Genomic DNA, 27,856 nt, shown 5'->3' on the forward strand with positions numbered 1-27,856 from the left:
GTGGCCGGGAGTTAAGGGCGGAAGCCCAGCACTGCAGCTTCCGGGAAGGAGTTGGGGCGGGAGGCGCGGCGGGTTCATGAATTATGCACCGAGGTACGAGGGGCGGCGTGGGTTCTGAACACTCGGGGGGCCGCGGCTTCGGTGTGCGCATGCCCCGCTGACGGGGCTCGAACCCCGGGCCTGGGCGCCGTCCTTCAGACTTTTCACTCACGGCTGGCGCTCCACCGCTTGGGTCACAGCTCCAGCCCAGCTTTTTGCTGGCTCCTTGGAGATCCGAGTCTCAGGGTCTTTCCTGCCCAGGCTGGCTTCGAACCGCGATCCTCAGATCTCCCGGGTAGCTAGGGTCCCCGGCCTGAGCCCCGAGGCTCTTTGACATGTGAACACTCTCTGCTCCCCGACGGCCTCTCTGCTCGCCCCCTGCACCAAGGTACGCCCTTCCCTGCTGGGTCCCCGGATCCTGATCCTCACTGTCACAGGACGTTTGTCGCCTAAGCTACAGTTCATTACAAACGCCTGCTGTGAAGTGTTCCAGGAAGCCTTCCCTGATTGCTCCAACCCAAGCCTGGTCTCGGTTCCCACAGCCAGCATTGTCTACAGCGCCCTTCATCCCCCCCACCCACAACACCCACCCCTCAATAACGAGGTGTGAGCTCATGCTCCTTTTGCTTGCTTGCCTGGATGGTGCCGTACAGTTGAGGCTTGCCTCCAGCTCGGTTTTTGCTTGTCGGTCATGGGGCTTGAACTCAGGGCCTGAGCTTTTCGCTCTAGGCTGGTGCTCTACCACTTTGAGCCATCGTACCGCTTCCAGTTTTTTGGTGGTTCACTGGAGATAAGAGTCTCACAGACTTTCCCACCTGGGCTGGGTTTGAACTGTGATCCTCAGATCGCAGCCTCCTGAATAGCTAGGATGACAGGCGTGAGCCACCGATGCCAGGCTAGTATGTGAGACTCTTATCTCCAGTGAATCACCAGAAAACTAGAAGTGGTGCTGTGGCTCAAGTAGTAGAGCCCTCGCCTTGAGCTGAAGAGCTCAGGGACAGCACTCAGAGTTCAAGCCCCACAACTGACCAAAAAGAAAAAGAAGAAGAAAAAAAAAAACCACTTTCCTGCCCAGGTGGGCTTTGAACCAATATCCTCAGATCTCAGTCTCCTGAATAGCCAAGATTACAGGCATGAGCCACCAGCTCCCCCCTTAGTCTATACTTTAATGGTGTTTTAGCTATTTCATGTTTGTAATTTCTCAGTAAGATGGTCAGCATCTCAGAGAAGAAACTATTCTCAGCTTGAAGACATAACAGATGCAGAGTAACTATATATTGTTCCAGTAACTGAGGGCTACTACAAACCTGCGTCCTCGTCTGCTCAGAAACCCACTGGGCTCAGCTGTGTTTTGGTTAGAAAAGAATTAAGGTCCCTCTTCTCAACAGTAATGGCCCCTGGGGGAGAAGGAAAATTTTTCCCTAACAAATAATCATGCCTATCTTTATAGATCTCAAAAATAAGACTCACAAGGTTTATTTTGTACTAGGTATCAGGCCTGGAAGCTCAGCCTCACATTCTCACCTGGCTTTTTCTCTTAAGGCTAGTGCTCTACCACTTGAGCCACACCTCCACCTCTGGCTTTTTCTTTTTCTTTTTTTTTTTGGTCGGCCGTGGGGCTTGAACTCTGGGCCTGGGCGCTGTCCCTCAGCTCTTCAGCTCAAGGCAAGTGCTCTACCACTTGAGCTACAGCGCCACTTCCGGTTTTCTGGTGGTTTATTGGAGATAGGAGTCTCACGGTCTCTCCTGCCCGGGCTGGCTTTGAACCGCAATCCTCAGATCTCAGCCTCCTGAGTAGCTAGGATTACAGGCGTGAGCCACCAGCGCCCTGCCACCTCTGGCTTTTTCATAGTTAACTGGAGATAAGAGTCAGAGTCACTGATTTTTTTTCAGATTTTATTTATTTTATTTTATTTTTTAAGATCTCAGTGTCCGAAGGAGCAAGGATTACAGGCATGAGCTACAGCACATAGCTGGATTTTTTTTTCTTTTTTTGGAGGGCAGTTATGGGCCTTGAACTGTTGCCTTGGGAACTGTCCCTAAGTTATTCAGCTTAAGGATAGCACTCTACCACTTTGAGCCACAGCACCACTTCTGGTTTTCTGGTGGTTCATTGGAGCTAGGAGTCTCATGGATTTTCCTGCTTCAGCTGGCTTCAAACTGTGGTCCTCAGATCTCAGCCTCCTGAGTAGTTAGGACAGACACCAGCACCTGTCTTAATCCTTAGGAGGCAAAGATCCAACTATTTGGGCTGATTTAAGGCTAGGTCAGCAAAAAAGGAAAAGAACTCTGGGCCTGGGCACTGTCCCTCAGTTCTTCAGCTCAAGGCAACCATTTGAGCCACAGCACCACTTCTACCCTTTTCTGCTTATGTGGTGCTGAGGAATCGAACCCAGGGCTTCATGCATACAAGGCAAGCACTTGACCACTGAGCCACCTGCCCAGCCCAGGAAAAGAAAATATTGATGAGATCTCATTTTAGCCAATAGCTCAGTGTCACCCCAACCATTTTGGGGATGGAAATCTGGAGGACTGCAGTTCCAAACCTGCCTGGGCAAAGTTCACAGAACCTCATCTCAACAGAAAAAAGCTAGATGCAGAGATGCATGCCTGTCACCTAAGGTATCATGGAAAGCCCAAACTAAGAGGACTTGTGGTCCAGCCTGGGCCAATAGCAAGACCCTGACTCCCAAATAACGTAAGCAAAAAGTAGCGGAGACATGTCTGGCAAGCAGAAAGCTCTGGGTACAAACCTAGGACCAACGAGAAAAAAAAAAAAAGACAAAAGCAACAGCCAAATAGTAATAATCACTTTACGTTCTGGTTCTCCTGTGCCTAACTCCTCTGCTGGCAAGTTTGTGTTTCAATCCTGGAGCTTGAACTCAGGGCTTAGGTGCTGTCCCCCCCCTCCACTTTTCTTTGTGGGTAATGGGGCTTGAGCTCTGGACTTGGGCGCTGTACCTCAGCTCTTCAGCTCCAGGCTGGTGCTCTACCACTTGAGCCATAGCGCCACTTCTGCTTTTCTAGTGGTTTATTGGAGACAAAAGTCTCACAGACTTTCCTGCCCGGGCTGGCTTTGAACCATGATCCTCAGATCTCAGCCTCCTGAGTAGCTGGGATGACAGGCGGGAGCCACCAGCGCCTGGTGCGGATCTGAAGTTCTTTAAACACCACAAAGCTTTGGAGCCCTCACCGAGGGGCGGAGGGGGTGGAGGACTGAAGTCATTTTAATCAGGGTTCCCAGCTGGCCCGATTTCCATCTTGAATCATTCCCACACTAGCTCTGTGCCTGGGAGTTCCCTCCTCACTGGGATTTCCCCAATCTGAGTCGATCTGAGCTGCCACGGTAAGTATTGCAGTTGGGCGCAGGCTGGCTGAGTCATTTGATACTGAGAAATTGTGCCTGTTACCTAGTGTCCAAGAACTTTCTAGGGCCAAGCCCCGCGATCAACAAGAAAAAAAACTGAGGAACAGTACGGTCATTGCTGTGTGTGTGTGTGCACGTGTGTGTGTACATGCCAGTCCTGGGACTTGACCTCAGCACTCTACCACTTGAACCACAACTCCACTTCTGGCTTTTTGCTGTTCAACTGGCCCTAAGAATCTCATCAACTTTTCTGCTACCCAAGCTGGCTTCGAACCATGATCCTCAGACCTCTCCGTCTCCTGAGTTAGCAGTGATAGCAAGCATGAACTCCCAGCGCCCAGCTAAAGTCTCTTGTTTTAACTCTGGGAGAAGGCTTTCCTCAGGGCTGCATGACGGTTCATCTTCATCTGTGATCATTTCTCTAGAACAATCCACAAGCCCAGGGTTTGTCCCCTTTCTCCTCTGTCGTTTGGAAGGAGGTACTGAGGAACAAGGGCCGGGTAAGGATCTGGTGTCCTGCTGGTATATTCTAATTTATTTCAATTTGGGGAAACAGTCTAATCAGGCGGTAATTAATTCCCTCTTCATTAGGGGCCTTCGAGTGTGCCTGGTGCATATGCATGAGCCCCGGGTCACAATGTCCCTCGGAAAAGGCTGCTGAAGGTGACAGTACTTGAAAGTCCCTCCCTGTGTCAATGCCCGCCCCCCAAGACTTGATTTCGGGGGGGGGGGGGGAATATGGACCCATCCACTCCCACAGCAGCCCTCGCCTTCAGCTGGTTGATCCAGCCCACCTCAGTAAGCACGAGCCCACAATGTCTGTTTTGTGCATTTAGTGCCAGTACTGGGACTTGAACTCAGGGCTGGGCACTAATCACTTGCCTTTTTAATCTTTCTTTTCTTTACTCAGGTTGGTACTCGACCACCTGAGCCACACCTCCACTTCAGGCTTTTTGCCAGTGCACTGCAGGTGAAGACTCTCCTGGACTTTTCCTACCCAGGCTGGGTTCAACCCACCCTCCTGGGATCTCCACCTTCTGAGTCGCTGGGATTACAGGCATGCGCCACCGTGCCCGGCTTCCTGTCATTGCTTGATCACTCTTCGCCTTAACTTAATTCTCTTCCCTGAGGGGAGTCTGGCACCTTCAACAGACACACTGCTCCAGTCCGGAATAATACCTCTGCAATGAGACACAGCCTCACTCCCCCACCCGTAAAACAACACCTACCAACACATCTGCCATCCTGCCTTCCAGCCCTTCAGAGAGGCAGGTACGGCCCTGGGCTGCCCACACTGCCCTCTGGCATGCGCATGCGCGTGCACACACAACCATGGTCTCCTATCCCTCCTTGGGGGCTACCCTATTTCTAGGGAGCAGGTAGGGGCATAAATGGGGGGGGAGGAACTGGGGTGGTTACCATGACAACGGAGCCTAGCAACAGCTGAGAAGCTGATGTGTAGGCTACAATGGAGGCTTCAGAGGTGACTGATCCCAGCTGGGCAGCCTGCGCGCCCTCCCCCCAACACACCCCGTAATTCCACCCCCGTACCCCAGCAAGTGCCTCTTTCTCAAGCAAGGGCAGAGGAGGAAAACTAATCAGATGGCCACAGGGCTTCTCAGGAGACTTTTTTTTGGGGGGGGGGGACAGCTGCAAATGGGGGCCAATTAGCAGGCAAGGACAAAAATAAAGCGGGCCAAACCTGCTCCTCCTTCTCCTCTGCGCCATCTTTCTCTTCTTCCAGCTCTTCCCCTCCACCCGTCCTAGAAGTTCTCCCTTCTTTGCTGGCTTGCGCCGCTGCCTGGCCTATATAATTACCCCCTCCCTCCTTTTCTCTTGACCTTCACAGACAGGGAACTACAGGGGCACACTTCCGATTCCAGTTCTGGTTCTTTCCATTTCCAGACTGCGCATGCGCACCCCTCCCTCCGCTTTCTCCTACTTCTCCTATTCTGTCCCAACGGGAAGATGCCCATGGAGCTGAGATCTGAGGATCGCAGTGCAAAGCCAGCCTGGGCAGGAAAGCCCCTGAGAGTCGTCTCCAGTGAAGCAGCCAATTGCCAGAATGGAGGTGTGGTTCAAGTGGTAAAGCATCAGCCTTTGTTTTTGGGAGGGGGAATCTAAGGGATAGCATCCAGGCCCTGAGTACAAGCCCCAGTACAGACAGACAGACAGACACACACACACACGGTTGCCATCAGTCCCATTCAGCTGGCGCAGGTCATGTCCAGTCAGACCCTTCTTCTTCCCTGCCTGCCCTTCCCCTCCTCTTCCTCTTCCTCTTCCGAAGTGCGCACTCGGAGTATCTTGCAAAGGCTTTATTTGAAAATTCTGAAACTTAACATCCCACAAGAATTCAAGGTAATCACCACGAGAAGAGAATACAAAAATATATATCACAGCGAGGAGCCAGGTGACAGGTGGGGGGGGCAGGCGGAGGGGGGGCAGGCGGAGGGGGGGGGCAGGCGGAGGGGGGCTGGAGGAAGCGGGGAGACGTGGTGGAGACAGAGCTCCTGATGGCCTTGAACCAGCTCCATCCCTGGCGGCCTACACTGAGCTCCGGAGGCCCGGAAGGAGGCTGGGAAGGGGAGGCCCGGCCCAGGCAGGGGGAGACTCACAGACAGCCAGGACAGACAGAACGAGGAGGACTCGGGAGCCAGGGAGGGCAGGACAAATGGAGAGTCTCTTTGTCATGGAATGCAGCAGGGGACTCCCCAAATACCCCCCCACACACCCAGACCTTCGGTCATGGGGGCCCGACTACCCCCATTGGGGCTGGGGGGGCGCAGGGCGTGAGATGGGCTGGGGCGGAGGAGGGGCGCCAGGAGCCCCGCCGGCCTCGCGTCCCCCCACCCCCCCCCGGCGGCATGCAGAGAGGCCGCGGCCACGGGCAGCAGAGCCCGCCACGCCAGTGGAGTGTGCGGCGATGAAAGACGGGAAACGCGGGCGCGCGCGAGGGGGGGCCGGGTGCGCAGGCGCGTGAATGAGGATGGGGCCGGGTGCGCAGGCGCGCAAATGAGGATGAGGATGGGGCCGAGGCGCGCACGCGAGGGGGGGGGGCCGGGTGCGCAGGCGCACGAATGAGGATGGGGCCGAGGCGCGCACGCGCGTGTCCGCAGGCGCGCGCACGGGGGTGGGGGCCGGGCGGCGCAGGCGCGCGCACGCAAGCGTGGGGCCGGGCAGAGGCGCGCGCACGGGACGGGGTCCCGCAGACCAGGGTCGCCGCGGACGGGCGCGGGAGTGTGCCGAGGAGGCCCAGGCCAAGTGTCGGCCCCCTCCCCCGTCACAGGAGGGCGAGGCTCAGCCCAGGCCGGGGGCATCCGGGGTGCAGCGCCCAGGGGCCCCCCTCAGCCGGGACCCCCGGGCCTCCTGCTTGGCGGCACCCCAACACAGGAGGGGGAGCGTCACAGGTTCACCAGGGGGATCCTGAGGGGAAGAGCAGAGGGCGGTCAGGGACCCAGGGGCTGGCACGGAGGGGTGGGGGACCGAGGGACCCTCCCCCCCCCCCCCCCCCGCGGCCCGCGCTCACCGGTTCATCTGCAAGGCTGGAACCCCCTTGGGCTGGGGCATCCCGGGCCGGGGCCCCCCTCGGGGCTCTTCGTGGTCAGGGGTGGGGGTGGGCGAGTCCCCGAAAGCCCCCAGCACAGTGACCCCCGCGGGGGACAGGTCCGCGAGCGGCTGCTGGCTGTCCTCCGGCCGCAGGGCGCCCTGCTGCCCCGAGGGCCGGCGCCGCTTCTGGCTGCGATCCCAGCTGGGGGGCACAGGGGGGGTCACTCACGCCCCCCACAAAGCCAAAGCCCACATACACCTGCGTTCCCTGCACAAGAAACCTATGGGACCTCCCTCAACCCACCCCGTCTCCCCCCACACACACCCCCTGCAGGACCAAAGTGACTTCTAGTTCAAAGCCAGCGAACGACCCCAACGCCTCTCTCAGTGAGGTGTGAGGGAACGTGACTAAGTGAGTGTAGAAACCTCTAGATGCTCTTCATCCTGCCTGGATGGGAGGAGGGATCTGCAGCCTAAAATCCCGCCTCCCACACTTTATAGAGAATTCCCAGGCCTGGCCCTGGTGGGGCGCGCCCGTGATCCTAGCTGCTCAAGAGACTGCCATCTGAGGGCTGGGCAGGTGGCTCAGTGGTAGAGTGCTCGCCTAGCATGCATGAAGCCCCAGGTTCAAATCCTCACTACCACAGACACAGAAAAGGCCAGAAGTGGTGCTGTGGCTCAAGGGGTAGAGCGTTAGCCTTGAGCCAAAGACAGAAAGAGGAAGGAAGGAAGGAGACTAACATCTGAGGATTGCAGTTCAAAGCCACACCAGGCAGGAAAGTAAGACTCTTATCTCCAAGAAACCACCCAAAAAGCAGTACATGGAGCGTGGCTCACAGTGGTAGAGCGCTAGTCTTAAGCAAAAATAAGAACAAACTGTGGACAGTGTCTAGGCCTTGAGCTCGAGCCTACAACTGACCCCCCCAACAAAAATTCTCCATTCTTCTTTCCTCCCATTCTCTACAGAAGAAAACCACACTGGTTCTCACAGCCCAGCCTAAGGTCTAACCTTCAGTCAATTTCCTGCCCCAGCCTTCCCCAGACTGCCACCCTCTTCCTCCTCAGTTCCCTGCCAAGCACCAGTAGCTCATGCCTGTAATCCGAGCTACTCAGGAGGCTGAGATCGGAGGCTCTAATTTCAAGGCCAGACCAAGCAGGAAAGTCTCACTTATTTCCAATTAACACCCCCACACACCCAAAAAAAAGTGGACCTGTGGCTCAAATAAATAAGAGTGTCATCCTTGAGCAAAAGAAGCTAAGGGACAGTGGCTAGGCCTTGAATTCAAGCCCCAAGACTGGCACAGAAACAAAAACCACACCACAACCCAGGGGGGTCCCCAACCAGCGGCCAGCACCCCACAGCTTACCAGAACTTGAATATGATGCCAGTAGCCACCAGAACAATGATGATGGAGATGGTGATGGTGACATACAGTTGCGGGTCCACACCTAACAGGATGGAGACCACGGTTAAGTTGAGCACTGTCCTGTGAGTCCACACAGCCCACTCTTCCTGTTCCTGTGTGCGCCATACTGGAACTTTTAACTCAGGGCCTGACCATTCTCCAGTCCCTTAGCTCCCCCCCACCCCACCCAAAGTCGGTCCTTTACCACTTGAACCATGCCTCCAGCTTTCTGGTGTGGCTTCACTGGAAAGAAAAAGTGTGGAGGACTTTTCCTGCCTGGGCTGGCTTCGATCCACCATCCTCAAATCTCAGCTTCCTGACTAGACAGGATTCCAGGCATGAGCCACTAGTGCCCAAGACCTATTTATTCTTGAACTCAGGGCCTGGGCACCGTCCCTGAGCTTCTTTGGCTCAAGGCTCAGCGCTCTACCACTTGAGCCACAGCGCCACCTCCAGCTTTTTCTGTGTATGTGGTACTGAGAAATCAAACCTGGGGCTTCACGCATGCTAGGCGAGCACTGTGCCACTGAGCCACCTGCCCAGCCCCCCCCCCATTTATATGTTATTATCTTTTTATTTAAGGTCTGTTAACTGTGCTCCACCAGCTCTTACAGGCCCGGGTTCTCCAAGATCACAGGAAACTGACATCTTCAGAGCTCTCTAGACCCTGGTTGACCCCAAACCCTGGCCTGGGCCATCTGTGGGCTCCGCCTGAGCCAGCCCTTCCCGCAGCATCTCCGCCTGAACCCCCCACTCTAGTTTGCCAGGCCCAGGCTGGTCTTACAGCATGCATGACGTGGGCTGACCCTCACTGATAAGGTCTCTCCACCTGCAGCCAGCCTCCCCCCTCCCCGCCCCCCCACCTGAACCCTCCCCCCGCCGGGCCCCCTCACCTTCGCCACGCCCCCCAAACAGGAATGGTCTCAGGGTGGCCAGAGTCTCTCCCAGAATCAGCCCGTCTCCGTCATCCCGCATGGAGTCTGAGTTGGGGTGGGGGGTAGCCAGCCCGTGGGGGGCTACAAAACCATAGTCCAGGGGTAGAAACCCGGGGTTGACAGAGTTAGGGTCTCCCCCGTCCTCTCGAGACACCGTGGGCCCCCATACAATCGCCCAGGGGTACTGGGAAGATGGGGGCCCCTCCTCAAAGCCTGAGGGGGTGGCGGGGGGCGCCGTGCCCGGCAGGATCTGCCGCCGGGATCTGGGGGCCCGGGAGGATCGACTGGGTGGGGGTGCCCGTTCCCACACGCACACGTGTCGGGGGGCTGAGGGCCCGCCTCGGGAGCATGGCGGGCGGGCTGGGGCTGGTGGGGTTCGAGGGGAGGAGGAAGAAGAGGAGGAGGAGGAGGAGGAGGAGGAAGAAGAAGAGCCCTGAGCAGGCCGTGGGAGAGGCAGCAACAGCAGTGGCCAGAGAGGGAGGAGGGGAGACAGAAGCCTACAAGAAGGGAGAGAAAGCCGGTGAGAGACCCAGGCCCCCTGAGCCCGCGTGAGCCACAGGGCAGACTCGCAGCAGAACTTCCCAACCGCCTCCCTCCAGCTCCAGCTCCAGCAGCTCCTTGGAAAGACCCAGGCCTTCCTGGCCTCCCCTCCTAGAGCCCCTCAAGATGGATGGCCTAGGTAGGAAAAGCAAAGCCACCCTGACCCCCCCCCATGACCCCCTTGGTCACCTCCCCCCCTCCCACCGCCAGCTGGGCCAAACTTACCACATTCTGCATTTCATGTCTGAGGTCTTTCTCAGCTGTGACCCAGATTTTCAACCTTTACTGGGGGGGGGAGTGGAGAAAAGAAGGGGGTCATCCCATATGCACCCCCAATCTACTCATCCCCCGCTCTGCACCCCCTTCCATCCTCCAACCAGGACCCACCATCTCCCAGCATCCTTGTCGATTTCTTTCCCGGCCCCCGATCTATAACTTCCTGGGGGGGGGTGCCCGCCTTCCCTCCCCGCACCCCGAGCCTCCCCCCTCCTCCTGCCCCACCGCGCCAGGCTTTTCCTGGATCTTAAATTAGAGGCAAGAACCTTGTGATTCCTGGAGCACCTACCGCCAGGGAGGGAGGGAAGGAGGGGGGAGAGGAGGGCGAGGGGAGGAGGGGGCGGGAGCGGGGAGGGTGGGCGGGGAGCTGCGTTTTCCAGTCAATCACCCTCGGGCCCAGGTGGTCTCCCCTCGGGGACCTGGGGGGGAGAGGGGGAGGGCTGGCCACGTGTGGTCAGGGCTCAGGGGGGTGGATGGGGGGGCAGGCTCCCCCAAATGAAGGAGGACCTGGTCCCCAATGAACCCCGTTCTGAGCCTCAGCTACTCCCCCAGCAAATAGCGGGGGGGGGGGGGGGGGGGAGTGTGGGGAACCATCTTGGGGACACAGGGAGGAGGGGCAGGGAAGGGGGGAGAGGAGGAGGGGGCAGAGGAAGGGTGGGGGGGTAAAGGAGGGGAGGGGGGCAGAGGAGGGGAGGGGGGGCAGAGGAGGGGAGGAGGGGGCAGAGGAGGGAAGGGGGGGCAGAGGAGGGGAGGAGGGGGCAGAGGAGGGAAGGGGGGGCAGAGGAGGGGAAGGGGGGCAGAGGAGGGGAGGGGGGGCGGAGGAGGGGAGGAGGGGGCAGAGGAGGGGAGGAGGGGGCAGAGGAGGGAAGGGGGGGCAGAGGAGGGGAGGAGGGGGCAGAGGAGGGAAGGGGGGGCAGAGGAGGGGAAGGGGGGCAGAGGAGGGGAGGGGGGGCGGAGGAGGGGGCGGAGGAGGGGAAGAGGGGGCAGAGGAGGGGAGGGGGGGCAGAGGAGTGGAGGGGGCAGAGGAGGGGAGGGGGGCAGAGGAGGGGAGGGGGGCAGAGGAGGGGAGGGGGGCAGAGGAGGGGAGGGGGGGCGGAGGAGGGGGCGGAGGAGGGGAAGAGGGGGCAGAGGAGGGGAGGGGGGGCAGAGGAGTGGAGGGGGCAGAGGAGGGGAGGGGGGGCAGAGGAGGGGAGGGGGGCAGAGGAGGGGAGGGGGGGCAGAGGAGGGGAGGGGGGCAGAGGAGGGGAGGGGGGCAGAGGAGGGGAGGGGGGGCAGAGGAGGGGACAGGAGGGGGAGGAGGCGCCAGGGGGCCGGAGGGTCAGGCCGGGGTGAGGAGGCCCAGGCTGGAGGAAGGAGGCCGGAGGCTGGGGCGGGGGGGGGGGGGAGGCGGGGAGGGGAGGGGGGGCGCGGGATGGCGCGGGGCGCGGACGAGGGGAGACGGGTGGGGAGGTGGGGAGGGGCCGCGGCCCCGCGCCCCGCGTCCCCCCCGCGCCCCGCGTCCCCCCGCGCCCCGCGCCCCGCGCCCCGCGCCCCCCCGCGCCCCGCGTCCCCCCGCGCCCCGCGCCCCGCGCCCCGCGCCCCGCGCCCCGCGCCCCGCGTCCCCCCGCGCCCCGCGCCCCGCGTCCCCCCGCGCCCCGCGCCCCGCGTCCCCCCGCGCCCCGCGCCCCGCGTCCCCCCGCGCCCCGCGCCCCGCGTCCCCCCGCGCCCCGCGCCCCGCGTCCCCCCGCGCCCCGCCGACCTGTTGGGCGCCGCCGCCGAGGGCGGGGGAGGCGGGCCGGGCCCCGGGCGGAGAGGGGGGCCGCGGCCCGGGAGGCTGCGCGGGGCGCGGGGCTGAGCCGGGCCCCCTCCCCTCCCCTCCCTCCCCTCCCCTCCCCTCCCCTCCCGGGCCGGGCCGGGGCGGCGCTCACCTGCCCGCCGGGCGCGGCGGCGCGGGCGCTGGTGCTGGCGGGGGGCCGGGGGCGCGCGGCGGCGGGCGGGGCGCGGGGCATGGTCGGCGGACGCGCAGCAGCCGGGCCGAGGGGGGCGGGCGCCCGGGGCGGCGGCGGCGGCGGCGGCGGCGGGAGACGCGGAGCTCGGCCCCGCTCGGCTCGGCCCCGCTCGGCTCGGCCCGGCTCGGCTCGGCCCCGCTCGGCTCGGCCCGGCTCGGCTCGGCCCGGCTCGGCTCGGCCCCGCTCGGCTCCGCTCGGCTCGGCTCGGCCCCGCTCGGCTCCGCTCGGCTCGGCTCGGCTCGGCCCCGCTCGGCTCGGCCCCGCTCGGCTCGGCTCGGCCCCGCTCGGCTCGGCTCGGCTCGGCTCGGCCCCGCTCGGCTCGGCTCGGCCCCGCTCGGCCCCGCTCGGCTCGGCCCCGCTCGGCTCGGCTCCGCTCGGCTCGGCTCGGCCCCGCTCGGCTCGGCTCGGCTCGGCCCCGCTCGGCTCGGCCCCGCTCGGCTCGGCTCGGCCCCGCTCGGCTCGGCCCCGCTCGGCTCGGCCCCGCTCGGCTCGGCTCCGCTCGGCTCGGCTCGGCTCGGCCCCGCTCGGCTCGGCTCGGCCCCGCTCGGCTCGGCTCGGCTCGGCCCCGCTCGGCTCGGCCCCGCTCGGCTCGGCTCGGCTCCGCTCGGCTCGGCCCCGCTCGGCCCCGCTCGGCCCCGCTCGGCTCGGCTCGGCCCCGCTCGGCTCGGCTCGGCTCCGCTCGGCTCGGCCCCGCTCGGCCCCGCTCGGCTCGGCTCGGCTCGGCTCGGCCCCGCTCGGCTCGGCTCGGCTCGGCCCCGCTCGGCTCGGCTCGGCCCCGCTCGGCTCGGCTCGGCCCCGCTCGGCTCGGCTCGGCTCCGCTCGGCTCGGCCCCGCTCGGCCCCGCTCGGCCCCACTCGGCTCGGCTCGGCTCGGCCCCGCTCGGCTCGGCTCGGCTCCGCTCGGCTCGGCTCGGCTCGGCCCCGCTCGGCCCCGCTCGGCCCCACTCGGCTCGGCTCGGCTCGGCTCCGCTCCGCTCCGCTCCGCTCGGCCCCACTCGGCTCGGCTCGGCTCCGCTCCGCTCCGCTCCGCTCCGCTCGGCCCCGCTCGGCTCTGCTCGGCCCCGCTCGGCCCCGCTCGGCTCGGCTCGGCCCCGCTCGGAGCCCGGGCCGGTCTCGGGTCAGTGGGGTGCAGGGCTGGCCCAGCGCCCCGGGCCCCAGCCCCACGGTCCCCCGAACAGCTGGAGGACGCTGGGCCCAGCTCCCGCCGGCCCCGGGGAGCCCGGCCGCTCGGGAGGCCGGGATCGGAGGACAGCGGTTCGAAGCCAGCCAGGGCAGGAAAGCCCGCGAGACTCTGATCTCCAATGGACCGGCAAAAAGCCAGAGGTGGGGGCGCGACCCAAGGGGTAGAGCGCCAGCCCCGAGCGAGAAAGCTCAGGGACTGAGCCCGAGGCCTGAGTTCAAGTCCCAGGACCTGCACACACAGACAGACAGACAGACACACAGGTATGCATGTGTATGTACACATACATACACGTATGTACACATACACACAGATGCATGCATGCATGCACACACACGAGGTAGATTACACACAGACACACAGGCATGCATGTGTACGTACACAGATACACATATGTACATATACACAGACGCATGCATGCATACAGACACAGGCATGTGTATGTGTGTACACATACATACACGTACATACATATACACAGACTCATACATGCATACACACAAGAGGTAGATGCATAAATGCACACACACACGGGAGGTAGACGCACACACACACACACACACACACACACACACTGAGAGGTAAACGGAAGAATAGCGAAGACCACACTCTAACATCGACAGTACACCTCTCTCTTCCATTCTGGTCCTGCTACAACGAATTCCCTCAAAAACAACCCAAATGATCTTTAGAAACCAGTGGATCAGGTCCCAGGTGTAGTACCAGATTCCCAAACTTCTCTGGTTTCTCTATTTCTAGATTTCCACGCCGCAGCCGCAGTGGCCCTGATCCTTTTCCTACAAGGAGCCAGGCGGAACCTTCCTCAGGGACTTCGTATTGGCTGTTCCCTCAATCCGGAACAATTTTCCCAATCACTCACCCTTCCCCTCGGGTCTCACTTAGAGCCAAAGTCTCCTTGGGAGGATTTCCCTAATCTGTCTCCCTCCCCTACATCACCCTGGCCTGAAATCAGACATGTAGAAGATGCCATACTCCTGTTTTATTGTTGTCAGTCGTGGGGCTTGAACTCTGGGCCTGGGCGCTGTCCCTCAGCTCTTCAGCTCAAGGCTGGCGCTCTACCACTTGAGCCACAGCGCCACTTCCGGTTTTCTGGTGGTTCACTGGAGATGAGAGTCTCACAGACTTTCTTGCTGGGGCTGGCTTTGAACCATGAGCCTCAGATCTCAGCCTCCTGAGTAGCTGGGATGACAGGTGTGAGCCACAGGTACACAGTGGCTGTTTTATTCTTCCTGACCTCTAAATGCTCTAGCCTCTTAGGGCCTAGCCCTTCGCCTCCATATTTCAATGTTCTGTTCAGTGATCTCATCCAATCTCAGGGTTTCAATGTTATGGAAATGTCAGTTAGCCCTAAATTGATCTCCAGAGGGCTTGACTCACCCATCCGACTGCATGCACTGCACGTGAGCAATTTACAGCCAAGCAAAGCAAACATGTCGGAAGTAGACATTATGAATGCTTCCAGCATAATCGATTGCTCTCCTGGTGTTCCCCATCCTGGCCAAGATAACACCTGGTTATTCAGACTAAAAACCCTTAACTGGACCCAGGCAGCTCCCGCCTGTCATCCCAGCTACTCAGGAAGCTGAGATCTGAGGTCAAGAGTTTGAAACCCAGCCCAAGCAGGAGAGGTTTTAAGGTTTTTATCTCCAGTGAACCACCAAAAAGCCAGAGTGGAGGTGTGGCTCAAGTTGGTAGAGCACTAGCCTTGAGCACAGAAACCGCAAGGACAGCACCCAGGCCCTGAGTTCAAGCCCACAAACAGCTTCATAGTCAAGTTGTATTGTCTTTGGAGACTCATTTTGTAGACTCAGTTTACCTTTGTTTATGCTCTGCTTCTCTACACTGAAGAGCAGACAGTGGCGTTTGTCTTGCTTACCCTGGATCCTAACTCCTACCCCAGTGCCTTTGCATATGTCAGCCGCTTCATGGCTTAATGAACGTGGTGGGAGACTCCTGCCTACTCTGAACTCTTCGTTCTCTTTGGCTTGTCCCTTTGCCTTTCCTCTCTGTCTGTCTCTTCCCAGTGCCGAAAGCCTCAAGCGGAGTCTCTATTCACAGATTCTCCCCCTATTGCTGCAGCTGCTCTGTTGCTCTGTCACTAGCCTGGCACCCGATCGACCAAGTAACTCATGACTCAGTGGAAGTCCTCCTCCTCACCAGCTGTCAGCACCATGATTCATTTTTCCTTCCTTCCTTTCTTCCTTCCTTCCTTCCCTCCTTCTTTCCTTTTCTTCCTTCCCTTTCTTCTTTCCTCTCACTATCTGCAGAGAACTGTTTGATGATTGAGAGAACCAGAACAAAGCCACCTGAGTCCTCTTTAGTCTGTGTAGCCAGTACTGGGGCTTGAGCTAAGTACCTGGGTACTGTCCCTAATATTTTTTCACTCAAGGTTGGCACTCTTACTACTTAAGCCACAGCTCCACATCGGGCTCTCTGGTGGATCATGGGAGGTAAGAGTTTTATGGGCTTTCCTGTCTAGGCTGGCATTGGACTTGGGATCTTCCTTTCTCAGCCTCCTGAGTGGCTGGGATTACAGGCGTGAGCTACCAGCACCTGGCTTTCCCTGTTGTCTTTGTAGAACTTGTTGTAGCATAAAGGAGAAGCAGAGCTGATGGCAGAAGAGACCCAGAGTAGAGGTCATTGATAGAGCCCATGCTGAGCATGCTCAAGGCCTTAGTTTTCATTCCTAACAAGGCCATTTGTGTATGCACGTACGCATGCGCACATGCGCACACACACATGCCAGTACTGGGCTTGAACTCAGGGCCTTATACTCTTGCTTGGCTTGTTCTGTTCAAAGCCAACGCTCTACCACTTGAATCACAGCTCCACTTCGAGCTTTTTAATTAGAGATCAGAGTCTCAGGAACTTTTGTACCTGGCTAGCTTTAAACCTTGATCCTCAGATCTCAACCCCCTGAGTGGCCACTGGGTGCCACCAGAACCCCGTTTATCTTTCTGGCTTCATTGCTGTCTCCCCACAAAGTACTTCCTGTTACTTAGGTTTATTTTGCATATATGCATACACATAAAAACTTCATTGTCATAAAAGACACATATAATTTACCATCAACCAATTAGTGTATAGTTGAGTGCTATTAAATACAGATGGAATGTTCTACAAAATGACCCCCATTCATTTCTAGAACACTTTATTTTTGCCAATCCTGGGGCTTGAACTCAGGGCCCTATCCTGATCTTCTTTTGCTTAAGGGTAGCGCTCTACCACTTGAGCCACAGCACCACTTCTGGCTTTTTCTGTGGCTGTGGTACTAAGGAATCGAACCTGGGGCCTCAGGCATGCTAGGCAAGCGCTCTACCACTGAGCCTCATTCCCAGCCCCTGGATAATTTTTTTTTTAATGTTGAGACTTCTTGTTATGGACGTGAGATACTTTTCCTTTGATTTAAAGCCTCCTAAATAGCTTTCAATGAAATATAATATTTTTTGCATACAGATAAAGTACACATTCTGTTTTATTGGCTCCTAGATATTATTTTGATTTTTCTGTTATAGTTAACATTACTTTCTCAAGACTGAAGTTTCAAAAGTGCTTTTTGCTGATCTATAGGAATGCAGTTGATTTTCAATATTAGTTGTAGTAGAGCAAACAATTTTGATACAGTCTTGCTTCTGTGCAATAATTTTTTTCTATAGACATTCAGAATTTTCTCCCAATCACCTCATCAGCAACAAGATAGAAGAAGTTTCCTTTCTCTTTTCCAGTGCTAAGCTTTTAATTTCCCTTTCTGTGCTGGCAGGACTTTTATTGCAATGTTCAAAGGAAGAAGTGACGAGCCGTTCTGTTCTTGCTTTTAAAAGAAACACTTCTAATATTTTGTTTCTCGGAACGGTGGTTGTAGTGTGAAGCTGTGAGGTTTCAACCTCCAGCGCCACAAAAATGAAAAACACCCAGAAAAAAATAAGTGAACAAATGGTGTTTGCTACATTGTCTTTCGTTTTCTTTTCCATTTATTTATTCTTTTATTCTTTTAGTTGGATGTGGAGCTTGAACTCAGGGCCTGGGCACTGTTCCTGAGCTTTTCTTGCTCAAGGCTAGCCCTCTACCACATGAGCCACAGCGACACTTCCAGCTTTTCTGTGTGTGTGGTACTGAGGAATCGAACCTGGGGCTTCATGCATGCTAAGCGAGCACTCTACCACTGAGCCACCTTCCCAGCCCCTTTCCTTGATTTTGTGCCAGTACTGAAGCTTGAACTCAGGCTATAGGCACTAGCCTTTAGCTTTTTCACTCAAGGCTGGTGCTTTGCCACTTGAGCCACAGCTCTACTTCCAGCTTTTCATTACTTTAATGGAGATAAGAGTCTCATAGACTTGGCCAGTTGCTGGTAGCTCCTACCTATAATCCCAGCCAGTCGGGAGGCTGAGAACTGAGGATCATAGTTCAAAGCCAGCCTGAGCAAGAAATTTCGTGAGGCTGGGAAGGTGGCGCAGTGGTAGAGCGCTTGCCTTGCATGCCTGAGGCCCTGGGTTCAATTCCTCAGCACCACATAAGCAAAAAGGAAAAAAAAAAAAAAGAAATTTCATGGGACTCTGATTGCTTCTGAACCACTAAAAAGGCTGGAAATGGCTCAGATGGTAGAGCACTAGCATTGAACAAAGAAGACTCAAGGACAGCACCCAGCCCTCAATTCAAACCCAGAATTGGCGTGTGCAAACTCCAGGCTAGCTTTGAACCACAGTCATCAGATCTCAGTCTACTGAGTAGCTGGCACCCAGCTTGAGCCAGATATTTATTGGAATGGTAGAACATTCACCCAACATATACCAGCCCATCACCCAAGTCACAAACAATTAGGTGAGAGCTGGGTGCAGTGTCTCAACCTGTAATCCTAACTACTTGTCACTCAGGTAACACAGGTTAGGAGAATCATAGTTCAAAGCTAGCCTGGGGTAAAAGTTAGTGAGAACTGCAGCCTAACTAAGAAAAGCTGAGAAATGTGGCATTTACCTGTCACCCCAGCTAACTGGAACGATGAAATAGGGAAATTGTGATACAAGCCAGTCAAACATGAGAACTTAAACAATGACTAAAGGTCTGGGCAGGTGGCTCAGTGGTGGAGCGCTCGCCTAACATGCATGAAGCCCTGGGTTCGATTCCTCAGCACCACAGACACAGAAAAAGCCAGAAGTGGCGCTGTGGTTCAAGTGGCAGAGTGCTAGTCTTGAGCAAAAGCAGCTCAGGGACAGCGCTCAGGCCCTGAGTTCAAAACCCCTGATGGGCAAAATAAAAAGACTCAAGCAAAAATGGTAGGGATAGCCAGGCGCCGGTGGGCTCCCGCCTGTCATCCCAGCTCCTCAGGAGGCTGAGATCTGAGGATCACGGATCAAAGCCAGCCCAGGCAGGAAAGTCCATGAGACTCTGATCTCCAGAAAACCGGAAGTGGCGCTGTGGCTCAAGCGGTAGAGCGCCCGCCTGGAGCTGAAGAGCTGAGGGACAGCGCCCAGGCCCTGAGTTCAAAACACACGACCAAATAAATAAGTAGATGCCGCAGGGATCGTCCTCAAGGGATAGAACACCCGCCTATCATGCGCAGGACCCTACAGAACACATACTTAAATATCGCACCTGTGGATTCTAAGGAACACACACGTGCGCAGTTAGACACGTGTGTATACACGCACACATGCAAATGTGTGTACACCGACACGCGTGTGAATGTGTGTCTAATGCAATACGCCCGAGCCCTGAGTTCCAGCCGCATGCACGCACACGTGTCCACGCAAGGCGTGTGTGTGCACGTGCGTGTGCAGATCGGTGTGCATCCGTGTGAACACACGCACACGCGCAGCCACGCGCGCTGCGCTCCAGCCCCGGGCGCCCAGCCCACCCTGTGTCCCTGGGATCAATAAAGTTTTATTGTCACGAAGCCGCTAGCAAAGACAAGCGCCTGTCAGTTCCTTCCCAACAACCAATCACAAGCCGGGGGAAGCCTATGCCCCGCCTCGCGGAGCCGCGGTCGGCGGAAGTGACGTCCCTCCCACCCGGAACGTGCTTCCGGAAAGCGGTCGGCGGCCATAGAGGTCGGCGGCTAGAGCGTCCGGGCGGGCCGGCGGCAGGAAAGGCTCCGGACGGCCGCCGGAGGTGACGGAGCGGCGGCCGCGCCCCGGGAGCTGGAGGAGCAGCTCGGCGGGTGACGTTCCGGAGCGTCGGGTCCGGGGTGCGAGCGGGGCCCGGCGGCGCGGCCCCGGGGCGGGCGCTTTAAGCGAGGGGGTGGGGCCGGCGGGCGGACGGCGTCCCGGCGGGGTCACGTGGCCGGCGCGCGTGCCGCCGGCGCTGGGGGGCGGGGCGTGCCGCTGGCGAGGGGGGTGGGCGGGGCGTGCCGCCGGAGCGGTGTGGGCGGGGCGTGCCGCCGGCGCGATGGGGGAGGGGGCGGGGCGTGCCGCGGGAGCGGTGTGGGCGGGGCGTGCCGCCGGCGCAGGGAGGGGCGGGGCGTGCCGCCGGCGCGATGGGGGCGGGGCGCGGGGAGGGGGCGGGGCTCAGCATGCGTTGGGGTTCGGGGTCCAGGCCCAGCTGGGGGGGGCGTGGCAGCCGAGCAGGGGCCGAGTACAGATGGGGGGGGTCCCCACACCTGTTTCTAGAAGCTTCCATCCCATGCCTCCCTGCGGGAGGGACTTGGTTGGTACCTCCTTCGGTTTGGGGTGCCAGTCCTGGGCCTGGAACGCGGGGACCTGGGGCCTCGTCACTCCGCCTGTGCCCCCGGGACCAGACTTCACAGACTCAGCCCCGCTCGGGCCGGCCTCGAACCGCGATCCTCGGGGGCTCCAGCCTCCCGCACGAGCGAGGACTCCAGGCGGGAGCCGCCCAGCCCGGCCTGCTGCTTCCGGCCTCCCCGCAGCCGCCCTGGGGCTGCCCGTCCCGCCGGGGTTCGGATCCCGCCAGCTGCACGCCTCTTTCCTTTCAGCTCCCGCCAGCCTGACCCAGGGCCCCGCCCCGCGCAGCCATGAGTGCTGAGGTGAAGGTGACGGGCCAGAACCAGGAGCAGTTCCTCCTCCTGGCCAAGTCGGCCAAGGGGGCCGCGCTGGCCACGCTCATCCACCAGGTGCTGGAGGCGCCCGGCGTGTACGTGTTCGGCGAGCTGCTGGACATGCCCAATGTCAGAGAGGTGGGTGGTGGCCTCTGGTTATGCACACACACTGGGGACAAAAAGTTCCCATTTGAGAATAGGAGGGACGGGCAGGGCCATCTTCCATCCGGGTATCTATTCCATTCTGTTAATAAGTTTCCTTTCCCTTGGGAGATGGGAGATCTGGGTTCTTTTTCTGTGTGTGTGTGCGTGTGCATGGTGTGTGCATGTACACACACCAGTCCTGGGACTTGAACTCTGGGCCTGGGCGCTGTCCCTCAGCTCTTCAGCTCAAGGCTGGCGCTCTACCACTTGAGCCACAGCGCCACTTCCGGCTTTTTCTGCTTATGTGGTGCTGAGGAATCGAACCCAGGGCCTCATGCATGCGAGGCAAGCGCTCTACCACGGAGCCACCTGCCCAGCCCAAGGCTGGCAGTCTTACCCACTTAAGCCCCAGCTTCACTTCCAGCTTCCAATATTTTCCTGTCATGGCTGGCTTTGAACCGTAGTGCTCAGGTTTGGTATTCAGGTCTGCTGAGTAGTTAGGATTATAGTCATGGACCACTGACCACTCCCTCTCTCCCTCCCACCCCCCTAGCCCCCAAAACTGGGTTTTTCATTTTTAAGCAAGATAACATGCAAAATAGGAGCTTTTCAGCTCACAGTCTGTACTGTACTACTTGATCCACACCCAGCTATTCACTTGATCTATTTTGCTGTTTTATTGGAGGTAAGGGTCTTGGATTTGTTTGTCCAGGCTGCTTCAACCCCAGTCCTCAGACCTCATTTTTTCTCTTTTTTTTGGTCATGGGGCTTGAACTCAGGGCCTGCGCACTGTCTCTGAGCTCTTCAGCTCAAGGTGAGCACTCTACTACTTGAGCCACAGCGTCATGTCTGGTTTTCTGGTGGTTCCTTGGAGATCAGAGTCTCACGGACTTTCTGGCCTGGCTGGCTTTGAACCTCAGTCCTCAGATCTCAGCCTCCTGAGTAGCTAGGGACAGGCGGGAGCCGCCAGCACCCAGCATACCTCATTCTCTCGAGTCACTAGAATTACCAGGGGTGAGTCACTGGGACTGGCCTCCATTCCCTGGAGTAGGGCTAATTCGTGTCATCAAAGGAGCAAAAGACGCCCTTTCTGGGTGTTGTGTGTGGGTGTGTGCGTGCGTGCACGTGTGTTCTGGTACTGGGGCTTGAACTGAGGATCGGGGTGCAGCCCCTCACTAGCAGCCCTTTCTGAATGGGTGCCTGGTTAGCTTCGAGAAGTCTCCTCCTGGTGAAGCGGCGGTCGCCCGGGCTGGGAAGGATGGGACCAGAAGGATCAGAAGAGGGGAGGGAGGCTGGGAGGCTGGCCAGACCGCCCTTCCTCTCATCCCCCCTTCCGCTCACCCCCCCTTTCCTCTTGCAGCTGGCTGAAAGCGAGTTTGCGTCCACGTTCCGTCTGCTGACAGTGTTTGCTTATGGGACGTACGCTGACTACCTAGGTAATCGGGGGCTGGGGGTTGGGAGCAATGGAGGCAGGAAAGGAAGGGGGGATCCTGGAGAGACTTAACAGACAGTCCTGGTGTGCCCCGCAGCGTCAGGGCCAAGACCTCAATACAGGGGGAGATCAGTGCAGCGGGCTGGGAAGGGGGCTCAGTGGTCGAGCGCTCGCCTCCCACTCGCGAGGCCCTGGGTTCGATTCCTCAGCACCCCAGAAGCAGGAAAAACCGGACGTGGCGCGTGGCTCAAGTGGTCGAGCGCCAGCCTTGCATGGAAGGGCTCAGGGAAGGAGGATCGCTCTCAGAACTGAGCCCCGCACCCCCCGGCCTTGCTCTGTCCCCCAGCGGAAGCCAGGAGCCTCCCCCCGCTCACCGAGGCCCAGAAGAACAAGCTGCGGCACCTGTCCGTGGTCACCCTGGCCGCCAAAGTCAAGGTGAGCGGACCCCCGTGCCCCGCCCCCCTCACCTAGTTCAAAGCCAATGAGGCTCAAGAGCATTCAGTTGTCCCGCCCCCTCTTCTGCCGTGATTGGTGTCTTACCTCTGCCATGACAGCCATTTAGGCTCAACATGGCTTTGTCTTCTTGTCTCTGGTGTTTTGATTGCCTGGGGCTTGAACTCAAGGTGACCATTCTGCTGCTCAACTCCTGGCTTTTTTTGGGGGGTAGTTTAGTGGGAGTCAGAGTCACACAGATTTTCCTGCCCTGGCTGGCTTTGAACTGCGGTCTTCTGATCTACGTCTCCTGAGTGGCTGGGATGGCAGGCGGGAGCCACCTGGTGTGTCTGGGCTCAGTCTTGTGTCAGATATCATTGCTCCGCACTCTGCTACTTCTCTGTGACCCTCCCATCGATTCTACCACAACCAGGCCCCTGGATCTTTGTGTTCTGTTGGTCTGGGGGCTTGAACCTGAATTCAAGCTGTCCCTGAGCTTTTTCTGCTCAGGATGGATTGGTGGCTGATCTAGCACTTGAGCCACAGCCCCACTTGCTGCTGGTAATAGGAGATGAGTCTCCTAGATGTGGCCGCTTCAACCGTCGGCATCAGATCTCAGCCTTCTGGGTAGCTAGGATGACAGTCGCCAGCCACTGGCTGGGGCCAGGCCCTGCCTGTGAGTGACCCGCTCAGAAGGAATTCCTGTTCGGTGGTAGTTAAGTCTTAAGTGGCCAATAGTGACTCTACTCCAGCCCAGGCCACGCCCACCGCCATGCACTCTGGGAATCCTCCCAGATCTTGCCCACCCTCCCTTTAATGGTCATAAGGGCTCATTATCTTAGGTTCTAAGATCATCTTTCTGTGCCCTGGGCTCCAGGTGGCACTTGCCTGTCATCCTAGCTGAGGATCCTAGGATCCTGAGATCTCAGGATCGCTGTTCAAAGCCAGCCCAGGCAGGAAAGTCTGTGAGACTCTTAATTTCAAATGAACCACCAAAAAACCAGAAGTGGTGCTGTGGCTCAAATGGTAGAGCACCAATCTTGAACAGAAGCGCTCAGAGACAGCCCAGGCCCCGAGTTCAAGCCCCACAACTGACAAAACAACCACAACAAAATCCTCTTTTTCATGCCTAGTGCAGTGGCTCCCTCCTTTAATCCCAGTTACTCAGGAGGCTGAGATCTGAAGATCCTGGTTCAAAGCCAGCCCGGGCAGGAAAGTCGGTGAGACTCTCATCTTGACAAACAAGAAGGGAGGCCGGGAGGGCTCCTGGCCCCTATGGCCAAGCTCTTGCTGTTGTATTTGAATTAAGGCTGCGCTCTGGTCATCCTGGACGATGCTGGGGAGTGGAACGGAGCGCCTCACCCCTCCCCCCTGTCCCCCCCACTCCCCTCCCCCCTGTCCCCCCCCCCCCCGCAGTGCATCCCCTACGCCGTGCTGCTGGAGGCCCTGGCGCTGCGCAACGTGCGGCAGCTGGAGGACCTGGTGATCGAGGCCGTGTACGCCGACGTGCTCCGCGGCTCCCTGGACCAGCGCAACCAGCGGCTGGAGGTGGACTACAGCATCGGCCGCGACATCCAGCGCCAGGACCTCAGCGCCATCGCGCGCACGCTGCAGGAGTGGTGAGTGCGCATGCGTGCCCGGCCGGCCGGCTGCAGGAGTGGTGAGTGCGCATGCGTGCCCGGCCGGCCGGCTGCAGGAGTGGTGAGTGCGCATGCGTGCCCGGCCGGCCGGCTGCAGGAGTGGTGAGTGCGCATGCGTGCCCGGCTGGCCGGCTGCAGGAGTGGTGAGTGCGCGTGCGTGCCCGGCCAGCCTGCAGGAGTGGTGAGTGCGCATGCGTGCCTGCGCGCGCGCCTACTGCGGCGTGGGCCCAAGGCCCGGCTCCTGAGCCGCCGGCTGGTGGTGATTCACTGGAGATGAGTCTCCCAGACTCTGCCTGCACAAGCTGGCCTCCAACCATGATCCTCACCTCTTAGCCTCCTCCCGAGAACTACCACTTAGAGCCACACCAGGGATCTTCCGGGCCGGGAGACCGCTGGGGCTAAGGGAAGTCCTTCGGCCCCAGCGCTCTGAGCCAGCATCCGTCAGGCCCCGGCCAGGCAGGTCCGTGGAGGTGGTGCTGCCTTGTTATGCCAAAGACTTGAACTAGGCCTGGAGCTGGCTAGGCAAGGGCTCGCTTCTAGCCCTCCATTTCAGGCTCAGCGTGGTCTTTCTCCCCCTGTGGCTGGGATTATGGTAGGCAGCCGTGCCTCGCTGGCTGGTCGAGATGGGGTTTCAGTGACACTTGTCTGCCCAGGATGAGCCCACGTGATCTCCAAAATGTCTATTTCTCACGCAGCTGGTATTACAGGCGTGAGCAGCCATGCCCAGGCCACAGGGGGAGTCTTTTTTTGGTCCTGGGACTTGAACTCAGGGCCTGGGCGCTGTCCCTCAGCTCTTCAGCTCAAGGCTGGCGCTCTACCCTTGAGCCACAGCACCACTTCCGGTTTTCTGGTGGATCCTTGGAGATTAGAGTCTCACAGACTTTCCTGCCCAGGCTGGCTTTGAACCGAGATCCTCGGATCGCAGCCTCCTGAGCCGCTGGGATGGCAGGCCTGCGCTGCGCGCCCGGCACGGCTGTGTTTGCGGCGCAGTGGGCCGTGCCCCGGCTGCGGGGTGATGCGGCCGTCCCGTCCCGCAGGTGCGTGGGCTGCGAGGTGGTGCTGTCGGGCATCGAGGAGCAGGTGGGCCGCGCCAACCAGCACAAGGAGCAGCAGCTGGGCCTGAAGCAGCAGATCGAGAGCGAGGTGAGCGGGGCGGGCCCGCCCGTGCCCCGGCCGGCCGGGGACCCGCCTGGTGAGCACCCCGTGTCTCCTAGGTGGCCAACCTCAAAAAAACCATCAAAGTGACCACGGCGGCGGCGGCGGCGGCGGCCACGACCCAGGACCCCGAGCAGCACCTGGCCGAGCTGCGCGAGCCCGCGCCCGGCGGCAGCCAGCGCCAGCCCAGCAAGAAGGCGTCCAAGGGCAAGGGGTGAGCCGGGGCGGCCGCGGGGCGGGCGGGGGGCGCGCGAGGGCGCCTGGCATCGCGGCTCTCTCCCCCTCGCCAGGCTCCGGGGCAGCGCCAAGATCTGGTCCAAGTCCAACTGAGCCCGCCGCGCGGTCCGTGGGATCCCGGGCCTCCGCCGCCTCCGTGGCCGCCTCCGCCCAGCGCTCTCTCCCCGATCCCCCCTCCCCAGCCGGGGAGCGGTTCTGGAGGCGCCCCGGTGCCCCTCATTCTTCCTCCCCCTTGATTCACACCCGGGGATTTGTGGGGCCCAGTGTGGGGGGACCCCAGAGCCTGCAGCGCACCACACGGTGTCCTGTCCCCCGCCCCGGGTTCTGGGTGAAACCGCTGCTTCACACATCCCAGAGCCCAAGCCAGGACAGCGATCCCGCCGATGCCCGCCGCGCGGCCCGCGGGAGGCACTGATCGCTCTCCTTTCTTGTGTGAGTTTGTGGGGAAGGGGAGGGGCTAGAGATTGTACAAAGAGAAAGGAATCTATGCATATAGCTCTCTAACGTGACACAGAAATAAAGCTATGAGAAGTTGGTCCTTGTGTGCCTAGCACTGGCTTCCCACACGGAAGAGGGACGCGTGTGTTTTCAGCCTTCGATCCTGGGCTCTGTGTCCCAGCCCTCGAGGAAGAGGTGTTTGGCACTAGCGCCGGCCTGCCCTCTGCCCTCCCCCCTCCCGCCTCAGACAAGTCTTAGGACAGGTTGGCAGTGAACTTGATGGCTGCTTGGTAATAAAATTCCACACTGCCCAGCACCAGTGGCTCCCGCCTGTCATCCCAGCCACTCAGGAGGCTGAGATCTGAGGAGCCGGGTTCAAAGCCAGCCCGGGCAGGAAAGTCTGTGGGACTCTGACCTCCAAGGAACCACCAGGAAACCAGAAGTGGCGCTGTGGGTCAAGGGGTAGGGCACTACCCTGGAGCAAAAGCAGCTCAAGCAGCACCCAGGTCCTGAGTTCAAGTCCTAGTACTGGCACAAAAAAATCACAGTGTTTGCACTTGGCTATGTGTGTAATTCCTAGCAACACACACACACAAATTCAATGCATCCTGTGTGATGGTTTTTGAGTAGCAGGGATTACAGATGTGGGCCACTGGTGTCTGAGTGCGCTTCATTTTCTGATCCTGAAGTTCACGTTTTTCTTTCTTTGGGGCCAGTGCTGAGGCTTGAACTCGGGGCCCTTGAGCTTTTGCTCTACTTGAGCCACAGCTGTACTTCCGGCTGTTTCAAGTGACTAACAGAAGAGTCTCACGGCCTCTCCTGCCAGGGCTGGCTTCCAACCTCGGTCCTCAGACCTCAGCCTCCCGAGGCCCTGGATGACAGGCGGGAGCAGCGGCGCCCGGCCCATTCTTGTTTTTGTGGCTGCTTTTTCTAAAGTTAATTTCTGATAGAAGCTAATCGTAAGTGGGGTGCTCACTGTAGCCGCTCGCCACCACGCTGAGATCACGCCACCGTGGACCTCTTTTGAAGTGAACGGGGAAGGGCACCGAGAAGTCGCGTGACTCACCAGGGCCACACAGCCTGCAGGACATAGGCGGGCCAGGAAGTGGTTGGGTCCACCCAGGGACAGCCAAGTGTGGAGGCTGGCTGTCCATATTAACAGGGATGTATGAAATCTCCAAGTGACACTTGTCAGAATCAAAAACGTCCCTAGTCAGGCCCTGCAATCCGGGCCGAGATCTGCAGATAAAGTCAATGAGCTTTTCAAGTCCCGTGAATGATCAGAAAAAGCCACAAGTGGTGCTGTGATTCAAGTGGTAGAGCGCTAGTACTGAGCAAAAGAAGCTCAGGGACAGCGACCAGGCCCCGAGTTCAAGCCCCAGGACGGGCACATAAAATTAGTGAGGTTGGCTGCATTTGCCTAGTATGTGTGCAGTTGTGGGCAACCACACCCACAGGTGCTGTGTGATTGAGTGATAGAATATGCAGGAAAGGCAGTGGAGAGAGCAGACCTCAGGTTAGGGGTAGAAGTGTGCGTGAGTATGGAAAGGCGGTGGGAGCGGCTCTGGGGTTGTAAGTTTCCTGCCTGATTGGAGTTAAGTCTCTCAGCTCGTCCTACCCAGGCTGGCTTTGAACCCGGATTCTCAGGGCTCAGCCTCCCGTGCGGCTAGGGTAGAAGGCCCGAGCTGGGCATCTGCTGGCTACCCTCTGAGCAGCTGGTATGAATGAGTCACCAACTGAGCTTGGCCTGATGCTCTCATTAAAGCCACTGGCTGGCTTTGTGAAGGCCCGTGCCGCATTCCCGGTGAATTGCTAATTCTCGCCAGCAAAAACATAGCATTTAAGCTTTTATTTTTGTTCTGGTAGTGGGACTCGAACTCAGGCCTCATGATCTCCCATAACCTTTTTCACTCAAGACGGGAGCCCTACCGCCTGAGCTCTCTGCCAGCCCTAGGCTATGGATACCTACATTTGCTGAGTAACCAGGATCACAGGCGCGAGCCACCAGTACCTGGCTGTAGACCTAATCCTTGACTGGGCCTGGAAGCAGATGGCGCACACCTGTCATCCCAGCGACTCAGGAGGCTGAG

General features: G+C 59.0%; 2 protein-coding genes and 1 long non-coding RNA gene across 8 annotated transcripts; 2 read left to right on the forward strand and 1 right to left on the reverse strand.

Moving 5' to 3' along the window:
- The first annotated feature begins 50 nt into the window (after window positions 1-50).
- Window positions 51-4,478, forward strand: LOC138835313 (uncharacterized). Of its 2 annotated transcripts, none has more exons than XR_011374550.1 (4): window positions 51-93; window positions 3,832-3,906; window positions 3,998-4,069; window positions 4,317-4,478. It is a non-coding gene; the product is annotated as an uncharacterized lncRNA (long non-coding RNA). The 2 variants fall into 2 exon arrangements; XR_011374549.1 differs by lacking the exon at window positions 51-93 and adding an exon at window positions 118-427.
- Window positions 4,479-5,709: 1,231 nt separating this feature from the next.
- On the reverse strand, window positions 5,710-12,146 carry LOC138835312 (PILR alpha-associated neural protein-like). 5 transcript variants are annotated; one of them, XM_070033887.1, is made up of 6 exons: window positions 12,020-12,146; window positions 10,062-10,121; window positions 9,255-9,793; window positions 8,323-8,404; window positions 6,936-7,157; window positions 5,710-6,832 (listed from the first exon to the last, which is right to left on the reverse strand). In XM_070033887.1, the coding sequence occupies exons 2-6, from the start codon at window positions 10,076-10,078 to the stop codon at window positions 6,811-6,813; spliced, it is 882 nt and encodes a 293-aa protein (XP_069889988.1). In that variant the 5' UTR covers window positions 10,079-10,121; window positions 12,020-12,146; the 3' UTR covers window positions 5,710-6,810. The 5 variants fall into 5 exon arrangements, with proteins under 5 accessions (XP_069889988.1, XP_069889992.1, XP_069889991.1 ...); XM_070033891.1 differs by lacking the exon at window positions 12,020-12,146 and adding an exon at window positions 11,851-11,880; XM_070033890.1 differs by lacking the exon at window positions 12,020-12,146 and adding an exon at window positions 10,402-10,454.
- Window positions 12,147-19,327: 7,181 nt separating this feature from the next.
- Window positions 19,328-25,863, forward strand: LOC138835314 (COP9 signalosome complex subunit 7a). The gene is made up of 8 exons (XM_070033892.1): window positions 19,328-19,481; window positions 20,226-20,426; window positions 21,793-21,868; window positions 22,211-22,299; window positions 23,713-23,915; window positions 24,974-25,079; window positions 25,151-25,305; window positions 25,382-25,863. The coding sequence occupies exons 2-8, from the start codon at window positions 20,265-20,267 to the stop codon at window positions 25,419-25,421; spliced, it is 831 nt and encodes a 276-aa protein (XP_069889993.1). The 5' UTR covers window positions 19,328-19,481; window positions 20,226-20,264; the 3' UTR covers window positions 25,422-25,863.
- The last annotated feature ends 1,993 nt before the right edge of the window (window positions 25,864-27,856 follow it).

Source organism: Dipodomys merriami, unplaced genomic scaffold (assembly GCF_024711535.1).
Source record: "Dipodomys merriami isolate MVZ:Mamm:240054 unplaced genomic scaffold, mDipMer1.0.p SCAF_233, whole genome shotgun sequence".
NCBI classification, from domain to species: domain Eukaryota; kingdom Metazoa; phylum Chordata; class Mammalia; order Rodentia; family Heteromyidae; genus Dipodomys; species Dipodomys merriami.